Source organism: Rhinolophus sinicus, linkage group LG02 (genome assembly GCF_036562045.2).
Source record: "Rhinolophus sinicus isolate RSC01 linkage group LG02, ASM3656204v1, whole genome shotgun sequence".
Classification (NCBI taxonomy): domain Eukaryota; kingdom Metazoa; phylum Chordata; class Mammalia; order Chiroptera; family Rhinolophidae; genus Rhinolophus; species Rhinolophus sinicus.
The window spans coordinates 45,331,410-45,353,016 of record NC_133752.1 but is presented as its reverse complement, the minus strand read 5'-3'; the positions used below and the strand labels follow the sequence as shown (position 1 = coordinate 45,353,016).

The window sequence follows — 21,607 nt, the reverse complement described above, 5'->3', positions numbered from 1 at the left end:
CACTGAGAAGGCAAGGGGGCTGAATAGGCACCCTGGAGACACTAGGCTTGGGGTTTGCAGCTGAAGTAACTTGAGCACCAAAAGATGCAGAATCGTGGTGTATTAGAAATATTTCCGCATTCTAATCACACCCTGCTCAGAACTACCATATATGTAACTTGGACAGGACACTCATAAACCACTTGGAGGCAAGAGAAATTTATTTTCCAAGTAAAAAATTCTAATGCATGAATCACACTGAAGAATCAACTCCGTTACATCATCTCACTGTTGACTAATGGGAAACCAGGTTGACATGATTGACTAGACTTGTTTCCAAATGAAATCAAATCTACTCTAAAAGAACAAAAATTTACCCTTGATTGATAGTACACAAAAGTGCTTAGGTTCTGACAGAAACGTCAAATAACAAGTCCCAAAAGTGTTTGGAGCAATAGCAGTACATCTCAAAGAGGGATCTAGGCTCTAGGTATTAATACTTAGAAAGCAACAGTACTGAAGTATGAAAATTATGGTGCACATGGTAAGAAGTCAGTAATAGAGTCAACTTCATGCCATCTTTTGGTAGTCAACAGAAATTCAATGATTGATAATAAAATTAATAACCCCAAAAATAATGAAATTGATTTCCTTAGAAATATGACCAATGAACTGAAAACACTAGGTTTTATATGATGGAGGGCTTCACAATAACAGAAAATCCATACAGAGGAATAAACAACTATCAACAGATCAGCCAAAATAGGAAAAGAACATTATTTCATCTTAATGAAGAGAAAGTTAATCAGACAGTGAGTGATAGCCTTATGTAATGGAAGTCAAGTTCACTTACTACCTTTCTGTCAGTTGCACACCGTTTTAGGCATCTACTGCTGTCTGAAGACTAGAACCCCAAAATGAGGAAGGTCAATTATAAGGAACAGCATTTGCACACAGGCTCTTCCCTCAGATATGGACCAGCCCCTCCTCCATTCAGGTGCATTCACTGACATCTAGGTGAAGTCTTCCATGACCACCTGACTTAAAATGCAAACCACCCCTTTTACCCTTTCCTTCTCTCTCTCTTATCTCTCTTCCTTCCTCTACTTCTCTGTTTAACCTTTCTCATAGCCCCTTTTACCTCCTGCCACGCTTCATACTTTATTTCTTTATGAATTGATCAGCTGTCTCGCCTCATAAGAAAATGTGCTCCAGAAAAGCAGGGATATTCAGTTTTACCCATTGTGTTCACTGGATGTACAAGCTCCCAAATGCGGCGCATGATCAAGAAACTTGTTGAATAAATCAGGAAATAAACATGTGCAGCTACCTGAAAATGGGGCTAAACAATTCCTTTACTGCACCATTTTGAAAAAAAATTTTTCTCTACAAAGCTGATCTATTAGAGCTTGTCTAAATCAACATAAATTCTGAATTACATAGTCCAAAAATCACTTTAAAAAAGTTTTCTATATGTAAAAATTTAATTGTGTTTTATTTGTACTATTGACTGTCTCTATTTCAAGTGGAGTGCGGATAAATAAATGGAAGGGTGCGTAGAAAATAAGCCATATTCTAAAATAGATTGTATAATATCTAATGCTCCCACATGATCATTTCACAGCATAATTAGAAGAATCTGTCAGTATACCTGAGCTTTAGAGGCCTGGGGATTACCCAGTAAGTTTTTGAATGAACGCTTGGCAATCCATTTGAGTTGATGACAGAAGGAGGTGGCATAGGTGAGCTCCTTGAAGATGACACTCTTCTTCTTTTTCTGAACCCCTGAGAGTTGATCTAACTCAGCTTTTGTTTCTTTGAAGTAGGCTGAGTTGACATAAAACTCAGCTAATGTTTCTATGAGTGGCTTATCTCTCTTGGACGGCTCTTCAGTCTCCTTGGCTTTGGAATAAAAGTGGATAGAGGAAAACATTAACAAAATAACTGATTTAGTCCATTTTTCTGTAACCCCATCTTAGATTCTGTTCTAACTCCTTAATTCTAAAGCTTGAGCATAGAAACTTATTAGATAAGTCATTGCCTTACACATTAGAAAAATATAGTTAATTGGTCTGACTATTTCCATAAACTTATTAATACAGCAAACCCACTGACCTTTTCCTAACTATATTTGTACTCTGATTCTTTTAAAATAAACTTCTCACCATAGGCAGTTATAATAAAAATGTCATCCTTGCATTATACTATTTGCAAATGCATAAAGTGATACATTTCTTATTTCAAAACATTTTATAAACAATCAGTATATTTTTTTAATGGAAACTCCCCTTAGACACTATCAGATAAATGCTCATTTATAAATTACATAAAAAACACAGCACTCATGAACAATAACATCTGTGTTGACTGGTGCTACAGACTGAATGTTTGTGTCCCCCCACAATTCATATACCGAAAGCCAATCCCCAGTGTGATGGTATTTGAAGGTGGGGCCATTGAGGAATGATGACATCATCAGGGTGGAGCCCTCCTGAATGGGGTTAGTGCCCTTAGAAGTGACCGTAGGCTGTATGCAATGTTAGAGGGGTAGTAGATGGGGTGAAGGGTTATCACTGTGTGAGGGATATAAACGATAGATGTTTAACTATTACATTGTTTTGTACACCTGAAATTAATGTAAAAACATGTTAAAAAAAAAAAAAAAGAAGTGGCCAGTGGCCTTAAGGACCTCCCTCCCTGCTTCCACCATGGGAGGAGACAACAAGAAGATGGTCGGCCACCTATAACCAGGAAGCGAGGCCTCAACAGACACCGAATCTGCTGGCGCCCTGATCCTGGACTTCCCAGGATCCATAACTTGAGAAATAAATGTTTGTTGTGTAAGTCACCTAGTCTGTAGTATTCTTGTTACTGCAGCCTGAACACACTAAGACAACTGACATGAGAGGGCAGTGTTAATAATGTAAATTCACAAAGCTACATTTTAATGAGCTACCACACTGCTAGTCTTCAGGAAAGTCAGGTGATAATCTGTGACTCTGGACAGATTCACATACCTTCACCATCTTCATCCTCTCTGTTTGATATCACAGCAGAGGAGTCTCCATTAATGACATCCAGAAAGAAGTCTGCAGGGTTGTTATAGGGCTCACAGTGGTGACCTACAAAAGAAGGCAACTTCACTACACGAGAAAAACAATATATATGTTGAAAAAGAAAAGAAAGCTGCATGTAGGACTAATGCTCCTAAAGCCGGGCAAAGAGCAAAGCCAGAGAAGGCGCAGCAGGACTGTGTTTGTGAAGAGCCAGGGCGTGCTCTGTTTGAGTTCCCCAAGGGCCTGCAGGAATGCCAGCACCCACTGTAGTAGGGTGCTTCTCCACCGACCAAATTCAGGTCCAAATTATCTTCTACTGTGCAGCTGGAATTCAAATACAGAGAACAAACTACCAAAGCAGGAATCTCAACAGGACGTGAGCAGCACCACCCACCTGAAGGATTACATTCACTTCTTGAGCCAGAGCTTCTGAACTCATCTTGGCCTATTGTCTGACTCTTAGCATCACCTCCCTTATACTCACCAGTCACATATAAATGCTTGACTATTTTAAATGATAGGGATTCAACATTAACAAATTTCATGGACCGTGACCTATAATCATATTCAAATATCTCTAAAATAAAGCAGACTGCATCAGCCATAAAAAAATATTACACCTTTCCATCTGAAATACAACCAAGCAGCCCAAAACTGTCAGAAATGTTGGCCCATCAAAGTCAGGCTCAGGAGTAGTCATTCTACTGACTGTAAGTCACTCATATCCACTCCAATCTAATTTTACTAGAAAAGGAAGCAGCATCTCCATGAACCCTCATAAAGTCAGACCAACATCCCATGGAAGGGAAAATAATGATTAAACCTGATCTGTCAGAATCAAGAACACAAATGATTTGGGGGTACTGTAAGGCCTTTCCAAAAATGTTCAACTGACAGATAACTGGCTATGAGGCCAATATATTTATTGAACTGTTAGGAAAAGGTCACCAGAACTGGCAACCAGAACAGATACAGGCCCAGTAGAAACAGTCCTACACATACACAGAGTATGCACGCATACTCAAATAGGACAAGAAAGACGCCTAAATAACAAGCCAGTGCTGCAAAATGAAGAAAACTTCTAGCACCAAACTGACCAAAGATGTTCTGCAGTGGTGGAACCCATACTATGTCTACCCAACGATCAAACAGCACTGGCGTCCTTCTCTGCTCTCTTTCAGTATTCTATTGAGGAAGGATCTCACTGCAGGAAAAAGCAACCATACCAGCTGATGCAAAGTACCCCAAGGCCTCCTGAGCAGGCCCGTGGAACATTACTCTTCCTGAGGCCAACAAGGTGAGGCTATCAAACAGCTTGAAGATGGAATAACGAGGCTGATGAATGGAGAAGATGATGGTTCTTCCCTGTTTAGACATCCTAGTTGAAAGAGAAAATAAAGAGTCATTAATCATCTGATACGTGCACTTCTTAGAGGCAAAATTGATTCCAGCCTTTAGATAATTTATTCCTAGTTCAACTTCATTTTCTCTTACTAACATCTCATCTCATATCATCTCTCTGTGAGTTAGGAACCTAAATTCCATGCTCTTATGAAAGAGCAAGGTTTCTTAAACTGTGTTCCACAAACCGTCTAGAATCAATTAGAACATGAATTACAATTGCAGATTCCTGGACAGTCTTCCCAGACCTACTGGGTCTTGGGAATCCATATTTTTAACAAGCACCCAGGTAACTTGTAAATACACTCTTATTTGAGAACTTATTATGGACTAAATATTTGAACAATCATTAATGCTCCAGTCTCATGGATCAGTGAAGTCTTCTGGTTCTATAGGAATTGGTGCTCATTCTTACAAGAAGAGATCATCATACAGACACACCAAGGGAAAATGAAATGACACAGGGAGAAGACAACTACCTACAAGCCAAGGAGAGACGCCTCAGAAGAAACAATCCTGATGACATTTTAATCTTAAACTCTGGCCTCCAAGACCATGAAAAAATTAACTTCTATTGTTTAAGCCACCCAGTCTGTGTACCATGTTATGGCAGCCTGAGCAAACTGATACACTAACACACCCCCACTCCCTTTCGGTCACTGGGTTCCAGTCCCTCTGGCTTCTTGATGTTACAGACACATTAGTCATGGTCTGCCTGAGGACCGCTGTCCACTCCCTCCAACTAGAACCCTCTCCCCCCAGACCCCCAGGTCTTGCTCACAGGTCAATGGCACATCATTGAGGACTTCCCTGACCATCCTGCTGTATAATACAGCACCCTCACTCCCACCACAGCAGTCTTCCCTACACTCTTACCTTGCTCCATTTTTCTTATATTTACTGTGTTTCCCTGAAAATAAGACCTAGCCAGACAATCAGCTTTAATGCATCTTTTGGAGCAAAAAGTAATATAAGACCTGGTCTTATTTTAATATAAGACCCGGTCTTATATTAATTTTTGCTCAAAAGGTACATTAGATTCATATTGCATGAACATAAAAATAAGCATTTACCTCTTCAGGAGCAAAAGGACAGCATTCGCTGTGCTTGAGTCTAAGCCAGTTGTGGGCTCATCCAGGAACAAGATGGATGGATCTGTAATAAGCTCCATTCCAATACTAGTCCTTTTCCTTTCTCCTCCAGACACACCGCGGGTAAACTGAGTTCCAACCTAAAACACAATTATCATCAACATTAACAATAACAACTTTAGCCAGTCATTTATTGAGCTCCTAATATGTGCTAACCCTGTAAGACGCACATTATCTCGTAACTTCATTTATTTTGAACAGCAAATAAATGAGTATCTGTGAGGTAGGTTTCCTTTTAATTAGACAAACTGAGGCTCAGGTCTGAGCTGGTACGTGGCTAAGCCTGATATAAAACCCATGTTTCAAATCATTCTATATGTTCCTATCACGTCAAATATTTAGTTTTAAGATGGAAGTTAGAACTGAAAGATGTGTCCCTAAAATGATGAAGTCACAGTCCTAAAACACAGATAAGGATAGGACAGGAAAAGGTGAAAGCATCTATAGTTTATTAGTCTTCTTACACTCCTCACTTCCTCCCCCACCAAAAAAGTCCTCAAGTGGACTTCACGAAGCTCTGAGGCTTGGCAGCTAAGGAGGTACACTTACTACCATCCACATGTTCACCCCTTAAATCACTATACGCTTCCCAAATTGACTCTTTCTATACCCTAACTCACAGCAGAATTCCCAACTCTCTTTCAGACAAATTCTGAAGGCAGAATATTCTACAGGGCAACTGGCTCAGTCTTTTTAAACACTCAATGACCCTGTATGCGATTGGGAGAACACGAAGATTTGGGGAAAAGCAGGAGATAGGCAACAATTCTTATACTAAGAGTCTTCTAGAGAGAATATTCAAATGGTACTCATGCCATTGATTTGATCCAATAACAATTGAGCTATATACATGCTATTAAATTTTATTGATTTTGTTAGTTGGTAATGGTAGTATAGTAATGTAGGCAAATGTCTTTATTTTTTAAAAGTGCATAACAAGGATTCAGGGGTGAAATGTGATATTTATAACTTTGCTTAAATTACTTCAGAAAGAAAAACCTGAATAAGATGTTAACAACTGGGAAATCAAGGTAAAAGTTACTAGTAATCATACCTTTATATTAATTATACTACAATCATATCAATACTATATAATGAGACTATTCTCTCTATATTACTGTTACCTTAAAAATTTCATAAAAAGTAAAAATTTTTAATGTATTATTTCAAGCAATTACATAAATAAATTCTAAGATATCAACAACTGTCTTCAGCTTATATTCCTTGGAAATCCAAGCAAGGAACTCAGGGCAACAACTTCCTAAAGGTAAAGAATGGAAAGCACCTTACTGGAATGATGGAATCAAATAAACAGAGCCCCAGCAAAGGAAACCCAATCACTCATGAGATGAAAATAAGAGGTACATGGTAGTATCTCAGAGGTATTCTACCAAACAAAATATAGCAAAATATACTTTATATAAAGACTGTTAGAAAGTATTGCATGAAGCAGCAGCCAGAAGAATACCCCCAGTCTTCATTCCCTCTAAGTAAAGGATATCACAGGGGATTAAACTGGAGCCATCAGAATCTAAACAGCTCATCTTCACCCAGCACTTCAGATGTCTTCCCAGCAAATCATCCATACATATTCATCAACTGTAACCTTCACTTATTCATCTCATTTCCTCTTCCTGATCCTGCACAACCCACATAAGGAGTTCTTCTTGTCTCTCTTGCCCATAACTGTTGCCTATAAAACCTAAGGGAGCCCAGCACATGCCAGTAATATTGGCAGAAGGGAGAGAGGAACAGAGGGAGGGAGGGATGTGCGACAAAGGGCCAAAAGAAATCCTATAGAAAAATGAATCAGTGCTACACAAATTAGAAATACACCTTAATATTACTAAAAATAATTTTGGAAGTCAAATTACAGCGAAGTGAAAAATACAGAGCAAAAACTCGTGGATTTTCATCACTTATGAATTCTAGAAATATGCCTCCAAAGCAAAAGAACAAAGTACCCTGGAGGAAGAGAGGAAGAATAGCTAAAAAGGGAAGGAGATAACGGAAAGAAGAAAGTTAGTGTACAGATACTGAACGTGACAAGACCTAAACAATTCGTGTGGGGGACAATCACGAGCTATAATCACATGGAAGAGACACGTGTCCTTGCAAAGAACACTTTTACCTACTGGACCACATGCCATACTTCATTTCCAGGATTCAGTCATTTTTTGACTGTTTTCCTGGTTAATTCCCACCTCCATATTACGTAACTAGTCACTTTTCTCACCCTAAGGCAGGCAGCCACTTTTGACCACACACATTACAGAAAACATGTGACTAAGAGTTACACTAGCCACACTGCGGAGGTCCTATTGCCTGGAGATGATACCATCAGGTTTTTCCACATTACCTTGGAATCTGCCACTTTAGCCAGACCTAACTCTTGAATGACCTTGTTTATCCGTTCATTCTTTTCATGATTTGTCATAGTTGTTGGGAGCCGAAGAGCTGCTGAGAACTGCAAATTTTCTCTCACTGTCAGAGTTCCCATCACAACATCATCCTTAAGGAAAAAGGGCATTTTAACAAGACATATCAGGTCTTTTCTAGTACCATCACTCTTTAGTATATGTAACTTAATCCACAGTAATAACATACCCTAGGAAGAATTCTAGCTAATGATGAACTTGCAATTATACAAATCACAGTAACTCCCATATACAAAGAGATGCAAAGCCTGATGGAATAATTCTCACTCCCTATCTGTACCCCCAAACAGAACACAGGTAATTATGATTATGTACTACTAGCAGACATTTCCAGACTGCTTTGTACAAGGATTTGCCAAATACCTTTCTATAAGCTAGGGGAAGGAGAAAGGTAAAGGTAGGGGGAAAAGTAAAACAGTGTATCTTCGGGAAATATGGTAACTAGAACTGACATCATGGCCCTTATGAGAGTCATATGCCACCAGGAGAACTAACATCACTGTGCTTACAAGAGTCCTATTCTAGATTCTCCCTGCATGTTCAGGTAACACTACTCTATGTCTTACGGGAGATTATCAAAATCTGGCGCAAAGAAAGATGGCTCTACGCCCATGTCATGTCATCAATGGGAAGCAAACCAAACTATCAGCCACGGTACTTGCCCACATAGAAAGAGGACAACTCTAAAATGCAAATCCACACATACTTACCTGTACCACATAACCTGAGGTACATTTGAAATTGGCAGGTTGAGGTGCTCCATTTATCAAAACGTCTCCAGATAGTCCCTGTGGATCTTTCCTTGCAGCTAAGACATCCAACAGCCTATAAAAGGAAACACATGGTTTTTCTTCCCCTCCACCTCGGACTATATCTCTCAGATACTCTGAATCCAAATTCTGTTCAAGTTACAAAGTTAACTGATCAAGAAATTCTACGGTTTAACTAAAATTATATACCGGGGTGCCAAAAAACTGTATACAAGTGGACACTTTGGTCAGCTTTGCTCAATCGGTAGTTCGCAGGACTCAGAAGTATCTGGACGCTGAAGGTATCCACTTTGAGCACCTCTTGTAATTGCAGAAGTCAAATGTGACTTGTATTCATCCTTTTTTATTGATATATATTGAGTATTACAATTTTAATACAGTTTTTTCCCTTTCTTAAAATGTGTATACATTTTTTTGGCACCGTGTGTGTGTGTGTGTGTGTGTGTGTGTGTGTGTGTGTGTAAAGTTCTCACCCTCCTTTTTTTTTGACTCTATGCTACAATAAAGCCCAAGAACATAAAGCAAGGCACTGCTGGCTGATCCAGCATAGACCTCCCACACTGCCCTCCAGCTGTCTGACCCTGGGGGAGCCAACACAGGCAATGTGCCCCTTTACCTGAGACTGAGCCTTCACTTTTGCCTTTGGGTCCATCTCCCCACTTTCAATTTTATCCCCTCCCTTTTCCACCTCATTAACTCAAATGTCAATTACCTTATCACCTCCTATTATTCAAGTTTCCTACTCCTAGGACAGAACCACAGCTGGCATAACTGCAAGGGATCCATAGCACCTAGAACCAGACTAGACACGTACTGATGCTCAGCAAAGACCTGCTCTCCTAAAAGTGATCTTTCAACGCACACTAACACTGCAGAGAAAAGGCTTCCGGATACTCGTTATACTCACGAAGATTTGCCTCCACCTGTGGGTCCCAGAATGGCGTTGAGGCCGGGTCTCATGATCCCACTGTAAACGCAGAAACACAATTTACTGGGTCACTTTAAAACTGGTTCCGCTAATTTATATCGCATTTAATATACACAATGAAAGTTGACTAAATTAGACAGAAAACAAGCATAAACCAACTTTAAAAGGAAAAAGAAACTGAACGCTCGATTAATAGAAGTCTAGTCTACGAAGGGTATCATCAGTATTTAGGACCTGTGAGAAAAATGGCTTGGTTCCCTGTAAATTCGTTTCACTTCTTCTCAGCCACTTACATTTTTTTGGAAAAGGACACATAAACTTTCAGAGTTCCTTGAAAATTGAGATTCTGATAAAGCATCTGTTACACTTACTGCTCTTAACACAACGTAAAATCTTGAGAAATGTTTGATGATAATTATCTTCACATCACCTCCTTTGCTACCTAGTTAAGTTCTGTACAGTTAAGTCTATGGATTTCCAAAATCACCAGTATTCGTGTTCTCACTGCTCAAATCTGGACAGACCAAGAAACAATATATATTAAGTAGAAATTCAATGGCTAGAATAAAGCACCTCATGGGTTTAAAAAACAAAACAAAACAGCAACCCTCACCAGTTCTTAACCCTCACAAAATTCTTCATCAAACTGGAAATGTAAAACATACGCCCTTCAGATATACCATTTTCTTCCTTGTAAAGTGTCAGATAAGTGAACTGGAAATGTTCAGTTTAGAAGTGGGAGACGCCACCATGTATAGAGGGTGACCTTTAAGGATGCACGGACATGATGTAGACACTGCATGTTACAAACAAATGATGTTTCAGGGGAGAGAATATTCAGACAGAAAGCAAGCAGGTAGAAAAAATTCAGGCAGTGTTGACTGTGCTGAGAATCAAGAAGAATGCAAATAAGTAGTTTGAATTTTATCCTGAACGGGACCAGTAGAATGGTAAGGAGAATGAAGGGCAGGGCCACCGCAGTTACACAGGCATGATGAAATGGAGGTCTGACAAAGCTCGTTCAAAACCCTGATGCTTAAGCCCAATCTCTGGAATTGGTAGGTAAGTCAAAATTTAGTCCACAGAGAAAACTATTCCGAGTGGAAGGTACAAAACAGGATGCTATTTCATGCCCAGATAATGCCTTTCACTGAGGCAAATACTGTGATTATACAATTGTGTGAGTGACAAATGTCACCATGCAGCTGTACCACAGTGCTTCAATCAGGAGGACCTCAGCATTTATGGCCTATTGTGCTTGAGTTGTCACATGTAAAATGGCTGGTGGGTGCTAGGGTGAAATGTACCTTCCACTTGGCTCGTTATCTGAGGTGCCCCTCACTGAAACACTGAACAGATACAATGATTTAGGTAAATCAGGCACAAACTGTAAAACAGAAAATATCTTAATCTTCCAGTGACCTTTCCCCCTGTTGTAAGAAGGCATGAAAATAGTTGGGTAAACTTTCAAGCTGCATTTATCTATAGCTCTTGATGCACCTTCTCTAGTAACAGCGACCTAGTAACTGTTTCTAAAGTGACTAGAAGTAAGCTTGTTATTCACTAAGACTTCACTGTCAGAAAACCTGTCCAGGTTATAAAAAATATCTACTCAAAAAAGGAATAAACAACCCTAAATGATTAACCCAAAACTCAGTGTGAGCATTCTAAAAGGAATTTCCCAGGTCCCTGAGTTGGGTTTTCTTTGGCACTAACCCTTGCATTACACAAAACAATAACAGATAATCACAAATGCAAGAGTTCCAGTTTGAAGCAGTGGCTAATTCTCCTTCCATTCGCTCAACACAGCTATTCAGTGTCTACTATGTGTGTACAAGGCACTCTTCTAGGATGTGGGTCAAAGCGGAGAATAAAGCAAAGTGCCAGCCCTCATGGACTTTACATTCTAGTCCAGGGGTCAGCAGAGCAGGTAGTCACGCTATCTGTTTTCATTAACAAAGTGGTACAGAGCCAACCACATGCGTTTATGTCTATGGCTGCGTTCATGCCACAACAACAGAGTTCAGTAGTTGCAACACAGATGAATGGTCCACAATGCTGAAAACATTTACTATCAGGCCCTTTACAGAAAACATTTGCTGACCTCTGTTCTGGTCTGTGGTCTACAATTCCCTTGTTGCCCCATTCTACCCTCCACCATACAATCATCCCTCAAAACCCATTCCCCACCCTTATTTATTGCTTTATAACATTTACATGCTATAGTCTCCCTCACTATACTGTAAAACCTTGCCCATAAGAGCTGTGTCATCTTTTACCACTGCCCTCCATAGCGTGCAGCACACGCACAATCAGTAGACCACTGAACACACAAAATAAAACCTAGGTCACAGGATTCCTGTCGCATCTAGTACATTTTATGATGGTAAATGATGGTAAATCCTTTGGTCTCGTCCTATTAGAGAGAAGCCAATGCCATTCCCACAGCATGGAGCATAATCCTTCCCTACCATCTTAACACACACACACACACACGCACGCACACACACACGCACGCACACACACACACATGCACGCACACACACACATGCACGCACACACACATGCACGCACATGCACACACACACTCACACACACGCACACACAAGCACACACATGCACGCGCACACACACACATGCACGCACACACACACACACACACTCACACACATGCACGCACACATAATCTTCACTTTCTCTCTCCCTATGCCCCTGGCTCTCCAATTTAGGGTTAGGGACTTCTGTCATGTCTTCTATCCCTCTATCACAGCAGAACACAGTGACCTGCTCTAGGTGTGTGAATCCCCCATTAGATTAGAAGGTTTCTGAGAACATAGGACACACCTCTATCACGAGCATCATGCACAATGTTAGGCATCTAGTAGACATTCAAATTTGTTGAATAAATGAGTCCACATTTTTATAAATGATAATTACTTATAGGAAAATGAAATGTTTTCAGTAAAAACAAAACAAATATCAAGAAGTAGAAAAAAACTTACAGATACATAATAGGTATAGACGAACTGGAAGAATTCTTAGTTACATTCCCTACTTATTATATCATATTCAAATAATACATCAGTCATTTCCATTAGACTCTACCTTCCCTTCTTAGTGCGAAGGTGATGGAAGTGCTGGGTGGGGGTGCAGCAACCTCCAGCACCCAAGAACACAGGCTGCAAAGAGAGATGGAAGAGAGGAGACAGCTGGAGGGTGTGGAGATTGCTTCTACTAAGGAACAAGAAAATTGACTGAGCAAATCAGTCAGTATATTAAGAATAATGAGACCCAGGTTTTTCACTTTCTGAAAAGATGCCTTACAAAGATAGAAATATGGAAATAACCCATTAGATAGGAATTGGGTGTCATGGGTTTTAATCCATATACACAGACAGATATAAAAAGGTTTAGATGTAGGTACACGTAATACATATGTATATTCCCTAGGTCTGTCCCCTGAGAAGCCCTAGAAGCTATGACATCCCAGGAGCAGTGAACATTCCAAACACCCAGATCTTGGCTGTAAATGCAAAACTCCACAAAAAGGAACATCGGCTTATTTTAGGTCTGAGGGAGGCTAAGCACACAGTGAGCCTGGAACTTCTTGCAGTGCCAACAAAATACTCAATGAATGAGAGAATACGTCAAAAAAAAAAAAATGAGTTCAAAACAACAAAACCCAGAACCTACCTTGAAAGGTTTCCCACTGACCAAATAGGGAACAATAGGATTATCGAGATAAATAATGATAATGCATTACTATTAAATGCTACTGAATAAAATGGAAACCCACGAGCCCATGCTGATATAAGTAAATGAATGAAGAGATGACGAATGAAGCTTTTTCTTTTTAGTAGAATGCAAACTAACCCAAACAGAAGAGTAGGACGAAAACAGAAAATCACCCTCTGGTAACCATCATCGTGATGGTTATTGCTGATTCAGGCAGGTGTCATCAATGGCAGCTGAAGCAGGTGCGTTCAGGTTTAATGAGGAATAGGGTTTGGGAATAATGTCAGGGTATCTCCCCTCATAATAGTTATTAATTACAAAGTGGAAAGTGGTGACATTGTGGTGAAGGCTGGCAGACACCAACATACTAGGTGATCAAGGTGAACATCACCTGGGGCAGAACAGGAAAATCCCAGGTTGGATGAGACTGAGGAGACAGGATATGGTGGTCAGTCAGCTACGTGAGGGGCATGGTTGACCAGCGGCCCTGTAGGCCCCACCACTGCATCCATTATGAGGCTTTGCTTCCCCTGGGCGGATCCTAGACAATGACGGAGAGGTTATATAGGAGTGGACCCTTATTTCTGAAAAATATATGGTGGAGGAGTTAGGGATAATAGAGCACCATGTGGACGGCTTGCTCTCAAATGGTTCAGAAAAATCCTAATGACAGTGGGCATGTAAAGAGACAAAATGACTAGCAAGTGCAGTGTGGTATTTACAGGTGGGAAATCTAGGTAAAATTTATGTTGCCACAAGGTTTAAGTCTGAAATTATGTCAAAATAAAATATAAAGTTTTTAAATCTCCAAAATAGATAATGAATTTCCCTGAAGAGTATAGGATCTGGAATGAACGTCCACTGGAATGAGCATTGGTTAAAAAAGCTCAAATGCTAGCTATAGAGACAAACTAAGCTTAACAGAAAGATTTGTCATAAGGTAGCAAAATCTCGCCTTTTTGAATTCTCATAGTCAGATTTTGTTTCGTCTTCTTCCCCCCATAGAGGATGTCATGTTCTAGTTACTTAGTTTTAAAAACGAAATTACAAATTGTCCAAGGCAAAATGAAAATCAAGATCCTCAACAACTTTTTTGTCATATAATTACTATAATGAATGGTGGTGGTACGATCAAAAACAAGTCAAAACTAAGATAAATAAGAGCAACCACAACTACGATAAATGAAAGCAGATACGAGAAAGATTAGAAACACTGCATCGAATGAAAGGAATGACCTTTCTCTTGGATGCCTAATCCAGAAATAAGAGTAAACTAATAACACTGGTATGAGACTTACCGGGGAAATCATTTCGTAGGGTATATAAATGTATAATCACTATGCTGTGCACCTGAAACTAATCTAATATAGTATGTCAGCTGTAATTGAAAAAAAAAATTAGTTATATTAAAAAAGAAAAAAAATTTTGACTGAGCTTATGAACATAGGAATGCATGTACGGATGAACTCATCTATTGCAGGAATGCATACTACTGCACCATAAAAACATTAAGAAGCCTTGATCAGATGACACTTTCATTACATCGGGTTACTAATATACTAGCTATAAAACACAAGCAAGATAAATGTGTCATGTAGGAGACCCGGCGGGGTCTCTGGTCCCGCTCCCCATACAAGAACGCAGGATATGGTGAGGCCAAAAAGGAACACCCACGGAGCCATAGGTAGGGGAGTCATACCACTTTATTCTCTCTGGCGGCACTATACTCTCACTGGAGGCTGGATACACACTGTCCGCAAACCGCCATCCACGCTTGCCAGCCCAGCCGCCATCTTCTTGCTAGCCCCATCCTTCTTCTCTTTCCCTTCCCTTTTTCTCAAACCGCCATCTTTTCCTCTCCCTCTCCTAGCATAGCCACAGCAGTTATATTGTGGCCAATGGCTCACTGGTTACAGCTGACGGCCAACTAGCCACAGCTGATGGCCATGCAATCACAGTTGGCCATTTACTACCTGAGCCAACACCTTTCTATGTGAGGCCGAGAGCCTGGAAACTTCTTTCTGGGGCTCCGCCCCCACACTCCACCCCTACAGGCTCTCGCCTCACAATCTACGCGACAAGCGTCTTCCGCGAGGGGACCTGTGCGAGGAGCCTGGGGGTGAATGCAATATCCTGGACACAGCCAGGCTCTCTGGGCACAGCCAGGGTTTCTCAGGGCACCACCAGTGCTTCTGGGCACGGCCAGACTTCCTGGACTTCTTAGGGTACCACCTGTCTTCCCGGACACAGCCAAGGTTTCTCAGGGCACCACCAGTACTCCTGGGCACTGCCAGACTTCCTGGACTTCTTAGGGTACCACCTGTCTTCCCGGACACAGCCAGGGTTTCTCAGGGCACCACCAGTACTCCTGGGCACAGCCAGACTTCCTGGACTTCTTAGGGTACCACCTGTCTTCCCGGACACAGCCAAGGTTTCTCAGGGCACCACCAGTACTCCTGGGCACTGCCAGACTTCCTGGACTTCTTAGGGTACCACCTGTCTTCCCGGACACAGCCAGGGTTTCTCAGGGCACCACCAGTACTCCTGGGCACAGCCAGACTTCCTGGACTTCTTAGGGTACCACCTGTCTTCCCGGACACAGCCAGGGTTTCTCAGGGCACCACCAGTACTCCTGGGCACAGCCAGACTTCCTGGACTTCTTAGGGTACCACCTGTCTTCCCGGACACAGCCAGGGTTTCTCAGGGCACCACCAGTACTCCTGGGCACTGCCAGACTTCCTGGACTTCTTAGGGTACCACTAGTTTCCCCGGGCACAGCTAGGATTTCTCAGGGCACTGCCACTTTCTCTGGGAACACCCACACTTCCTGGACACAGCCAGGGCTCTCAGGGCACTGCCACTCTCTGGGAACAGCCCGACTTCCTGGGCACAGCCAGGGTAACTTCAGGGCTCAGCCACACTTCCTGGACTCAGCCAGGGCTCTCAGGGCACTGCCACTCTCTCTGGGAACAGCCCGACTTCCTGGGCACAGCCAGGGTACCTTCAGGGCTCTACTACTCTCTCTGGGAACAGCCCGACTTCCTGGGCACAGCCAGGGTATCTTCAGGGCTCAGCCAGACCTCTCAGCGCACTGCCACTCTCTCTGTGCCTCTCAGGGTACCCTGCTGGAACAACAGCGACTCACAATCAAGGTGCTTACATATTCTCAATGGCGGCCAGTCAAGAGACAAAAGCAAATATCCCCCAGTTCCACTAACAACAGTTCCCAAACAGTCAAGCAGTCCATTAAATTAGGGATGGAAGGCAATTCCCCATAGTCCACAGTCATTCTCCAGGGCTGTCCTGGGGGTGAGGGACGACCTTGACCTCACCCTCATCTCCCATGGAGGACTCAGCAAGCGTTACCTCCTGGGACTACAAGTCCTGCATCCGGGCTGCCTGAGCAGGAACTTCCCCGGCCCACAGGGCTGCAACGACCTTCGCTTTCTCCGGCCTGTGCTGGTTGGGGAACCGTCCACATCTTTCCACCTCTCCACGGGGCTCCATCTCTCCAGCAGCTGCATGGCTTTTCCTGTGCTGGTGGGAGAACCGTCCACGTCCTCCCACCCCTCCACGGGGGTCCAGCTCTCCGGCAGCTGCTCCTCCTGGTCTTCCTGAGACTGAGTGTTCATACACACAAACTGCTCCACCGTCCTTTGGAGAGCTTTGGCCGGCACCATATCCTGCCGACTACGCCATGTGTCATGCGGGAGACCCTGCTCGCTGCGCCATTTGTCATGCAGAGAGACCCGCGGGGTCTCTGGTCCCGCTCCCCATACAAGAACGCAGGATATGGTGAGGCCAAAAAGGAACACCCACGGAGCCATAGGTAGGGGAGTCATACCACTTTATTCTCTCTGGCGGCACTATACTCTCACTGGAGGCTGGATACACACTGTCCGCAAACCGCCATCCACGCTTGCCAGCCCAGCCGCCATCTTCTTGCTAGCCCCATCCTTCTTCTCTTTCCCTTCCCTTTTTCTCAAACCGCCATCTTTTCCTCTCCCTCTCCTAGCATAGCCACAGCAGTTATATTGTGGCCAATGGCTCACTGGTTACAGCTGACGGCCAACTAGCCACAGCTGATGGCCATGCAATCACAGTTGGCCATTTACTACCTGAGCCAACACCTTTCTATGTGAGGCCGAGAGCCTGGAAACTTCTTTCTGGGGCTCCGCCCCCACAAATGTATACTCGCACACTATGCATTTTTAATCTATTCAACCTGCACATAGTTAAATCATCTGTCACCTTCCACTTAGCACAAAACCTGAAGTGACCAATACTTTCTTCATTGTTATGTTCCACAAAAATCTTGTCACCTTTCAAAAAGGTCAGTCAATTCTAACTAGGCATGTAGCAAAAGATAAAAGCTTTGTGTCTATAATTTCCCTCCTTATTTTCCTAGTCAGGGTTTCTTAACCAACACAAGAAAACAACAAGGAAGTAGGTATGACAGAAGGTGTTGCTGCATGAGCAAAAGTCTATCTAATCCTACAAGCCCCTGACTTCACCACCACCCAATCAATCTCAGATCCCCATTGTATCCTCCCCACACACATCCAAAAATTTTCTGCCCTATTTTTTTATTTCCTAGCCTTCTGGGAGCACTTGCCTGCTAGTAACAGATAAAACCACAACCCCATAGAATGCATTAAGCAAATTGAGAAACATCTGATTCTATACAAGTTTGCAGCCATACCTGGCCAAAGCGCTCTTATAACCACTCCTCCAGTCTCAGAGAGCTAGAAAAGGTGCTTGTTTTGTGTATGAATAATTATTTCTCCTATTAAACAAACAAATAAACAAAACACATAGGTCATGTTGTCCGAGCAAACCCAGATACACTCCCCACTCCACAGAGAGGAAAAATCAGGCTCAGTTCTCTAGAAATCAGAAAAACATTTCACTGATATGTGGGATATAAAACTGAAAACAACAAAAGAACAAGACAAACAAATGAAGAAACGAAAACTCATAGACACAGACAATAGTTTAGTGGTTATCAGAGAGTAAGGGGAGAGGGGGGTGGTAGATGAGGGTAAAGGGGATCCAATATATGGTGATGGAGAGAGAATTGACTCTGGGTGGTGAACATACAATGTGATATATAGATGATGTATTACAGAATTGTACACCTAAAACCTATGTAACTTTACCAGCAATTGTCACCCCAATAAACTTTAGTAAAAAAACAAAAGAAATCAGAAAAACATGAATAACCTTAATGACTATCATCTGTAAAAGACAGATATGTGGTACCAATTAAGTTCTATTCTTATCCCTTGCCCCCCAAAGCTACTGCCCACCCCACCACAAAATGAATTTGTTGCTGGAGGAAGAAACTGAAAATCAGTTTGCATTGATTTGGATGCTATGTTCTCCATCATTTGGACTTCAACTGCTTAACTTAAGCTAAGCTTGAGTTGTCATACATTTAAGTAGTTTCTGTCTATCTGTATAATGGGGAAAAGCAAAAGTAATTGCGGTTTAAAAGGTTAAAAATAATTGCAAAAACCACAATTACTTTTGCAACAACCTAAAATAGGCCACTCATTTAAAACAAGTCTGGTTGAAAACCAAAGTACTTTCACAATATATTGTCATTTCAACCTCATGACTCTTGCTTTTAGCACATAAAAGACATAAAGTGCATTTAGAACCCAATGTGTCTGGCTTATAAAGTATAATCACAGATCTTTTATTTTACAGATTAGGAAACTAAAGTCAGAGATTACAATTATGTCCCCACATTCAAGAAGTGGAAAGTCACATAGCCAGGCCTCTTTCCACTAAACCACATGGCATACCCAGGAAAAACTAAATGACACATTACTTATTTGGTTTCTCAAACAAAAGTAGATTCACATGGTACAACCACTTGAAAAACCGTTTGGCAATTCTTTTAAAAATTAAACATATACCTAACATGTAATTCAAATGTTTCATTCCCAGTTGAGCCAAAAGAAATGAAAGTATGTGTCTATGTATCTGTACAGACATGTACACAAATGTCCATAGCACCTTACTTGTAACAGGCAAAACCTGCGCAGTTCACTGTATGTTAACAAAGCAATTTAAATAAAAATTCATGCACATACTTGATATTCGTTAGTATTTCTTTCTCAACTGTTTTTCGACTAAGTAGAAAGCCACTCTTCACTTTTACTCGATAGCAGATGTTATGAAAACTTAACACAGCTCCTTCAGCAAATGACTTCAGGTCATTGGAGGTCATCCTGTAGAGGCCACTGGCGTTTCTTTGTGACATTGTGATAAAAACTTGGTCATTACTGGAGGACATCTGGAGAGTTTCTGTGTTTCTGCAGAGGAAAAGCAACAGTAAGTTGATAGTCCCGATAAATCAGATTGTAAACACTAGGTAACAATACACTTAAAAAACAAGTCCATTTTGGTACAAACTTCCAGTTATAAAATAAACAAGTCCTGGGGATATAATGTACAGCATGATTACTAAAGCTAACAACACTGTATTATATATTTGAAAGTTGCTAAGAGTAGATATTTAATGTTCTCATCATGAGGGGGAAAAAAAAATAACTTTAACTGTGTGTTGATGGATGTTAACCAGGCTTATTGTGGTGATCATTTCACAATATATGCAAATATTAAATCACTATGTTGATAGCAATGGCGGCAGCGGGGCGCACTTTTTGAGTTCTCCGTCGGATCTTATCAGAAACGGGAAGCTTATAACTCATCAAAGGACTCTCTGCTCATCACGCAGAACAGCGAAGAGACTCGCGCAGGGATTTCTTGCAGGTGGGGAAAAATTGGGCGAGCAGGGGAAGAAGGAAGGAGCGGAGCGGAGACACGCCGCACCTGCGGCGGTGGGGACGCTGGTTGGGATCGCGTCCACACCTGTGGCGGTAGAAATTGCCCCCACCCTCGGGTTGTGGAAATCTGCTCCGCACCTGTGCCTGTGAAATTCCAGCCCACACCCACGGCTACAGATACGCAGGATATCCCAGGACGGAGGAGAGCCCGGAAGCCACGAGGTGGGCGTTTGCCCTGCGCCCCACAGCGGACCTCTCCGCTGCAGGCGCAGCATATCCAGCATTAACTTCAGCTAATAACCTCAGTTGGTCCTTGGGCCGGACAAGGAACACAGACTCCGTGCCTGGGCACCTTCCCCGCTCTTCTGACCCTACCCCGCCTTTCTAGAGACTTGATCTAGCCCCTGCACTAAGGAGCAGCGGCAGATTACAGAGGCGCCTTGGAGCCCCGGCTCCGGGAAGACAGGCGGGCCCAGGGAGGAGGCTAGGAGCTGGGAATCTTCCGCCCCAGCCACCACCTTTTCTGGCCTGCGGAAGAGTGTTAAGACAGCGGGCTGGGAAAGAGAAGACCCTCCTTCCATCCCCAGCCCCCACCCTTTCTAGCCAGCCTAGAGCGGGCAAACACATCCCCAGCTGCAGAGACGCAGGGGTTCCCAGGAAAAAGAGAGAACACAAAAGCCAAGTGCCGGACTCTACTTTGCGTCCCACAGCAGACCTCTCCCTCCCGCAGAGGGAGGATATCTAGCATTTGAGACTATTAAACTCCATACCTGGGCCCCTCCCCGCTCTTCCAATCCTACCCCCACCCTTCCAGAGACTTAAACTGGCTCCTGATCTGAAGAGCAGTGTCAGATTACAGAGGAGCCTTGGGGTTTGGGCTAAGGGAAGACTGGCCGCTGGCTTTGGTCCAGGGAAGAGGCTGAGAAGAGTGTGGTTTGCCCTGGACTAGGAGACAGAAGACTCATCCACCCCCAGATACCACCGTTTCTGGCCTGTGGGTGGGGTGTGACACAGCTGGGCTGGGAAAGAGAAGACCCCTCTTTCCATCCCCAGCCCCCACCCTTTCTGGCCTGCCTAGGGCGTGGCAATTACATCCGTGGAGGCACTCCCAGGGATCAGCAGCAAGTGGTATATACAGCACTCAGCTTTCAGCAGCTGAGGAATTCCCTGCCGGCCACACACACACACACAGGGAAGAGGTGCCCTAAGACTCAGGAGAGCTGGACACAGGGCTGGTGGTGCTATTCTCGGTGTGCATATGTGCCGGCAAGGGCAGAAACTGCACTGACTTTGTAAAACCTACTGTCCAGACCCCTCAGCCCCACGCATCTAAAGCTGCAGCCTCAGAGTCA

General features: G+C 42.7%; 1 protein-coding gene across 4 annotated transcripts in view; it reads right to left on the bottom strand.

Annotated features, from left to right (window-relative positions):
- Nucleotides 1-21,607, bottom strand: part of LOC109452252 (broad substrate specificity ATP-binding cassette transporter ABCG2) — a 106,066-nt gene that overhangs the window by 13,393 nt on the left and 71,066 nt on the right. For all 4 annotated transcript variants that reach the window (XR_012493348.1, XM_074323701.1, XM_074323695.1 and 1 more), the window contains 8 exons: nucleotides 19,560-19,781; nucleotides 9,703-9,762; nucleotides 8,736-8,850; nucleotides 7,947-8,099; nucleotides 5,510-5,667; nucleotides 4,262-4,413; nucleotides 2,997-3,101; nucleotides 1,631-1,881 (listed from right to left, as the gene is read on the bottom strand). Coding sequence is in view for 3 of the 4 variants with exons in the window: in XM_074323701.1 (XP_074179802.1) it covers nucleotides 1,631-1,881; nucleotides 2,997-3,101; nucleotides 4,262-4,413; nucleotides 5,510-5,667; nucleotides 7,947-8,099; nucleotides 8,736-8,850; nucleotides 9,703-9,762; nucleotides 19,560-19,762 (1,197 nt within the window). In the remaining variant the exon portion in view is untranslated. The remainder of the gene's footprint in view (nucleotides 1-1,630; nucleotides 1,882-2,996; nucleotides 3,102-4,261; nucleotides 4,414-5,509; nucleotides 5,668-7,946; nucleotides 8,100-8,735; nucleotides 8,851-9,702; nucleotides 9,763-19,559; nucleotides 19,782-21,607) is intronic.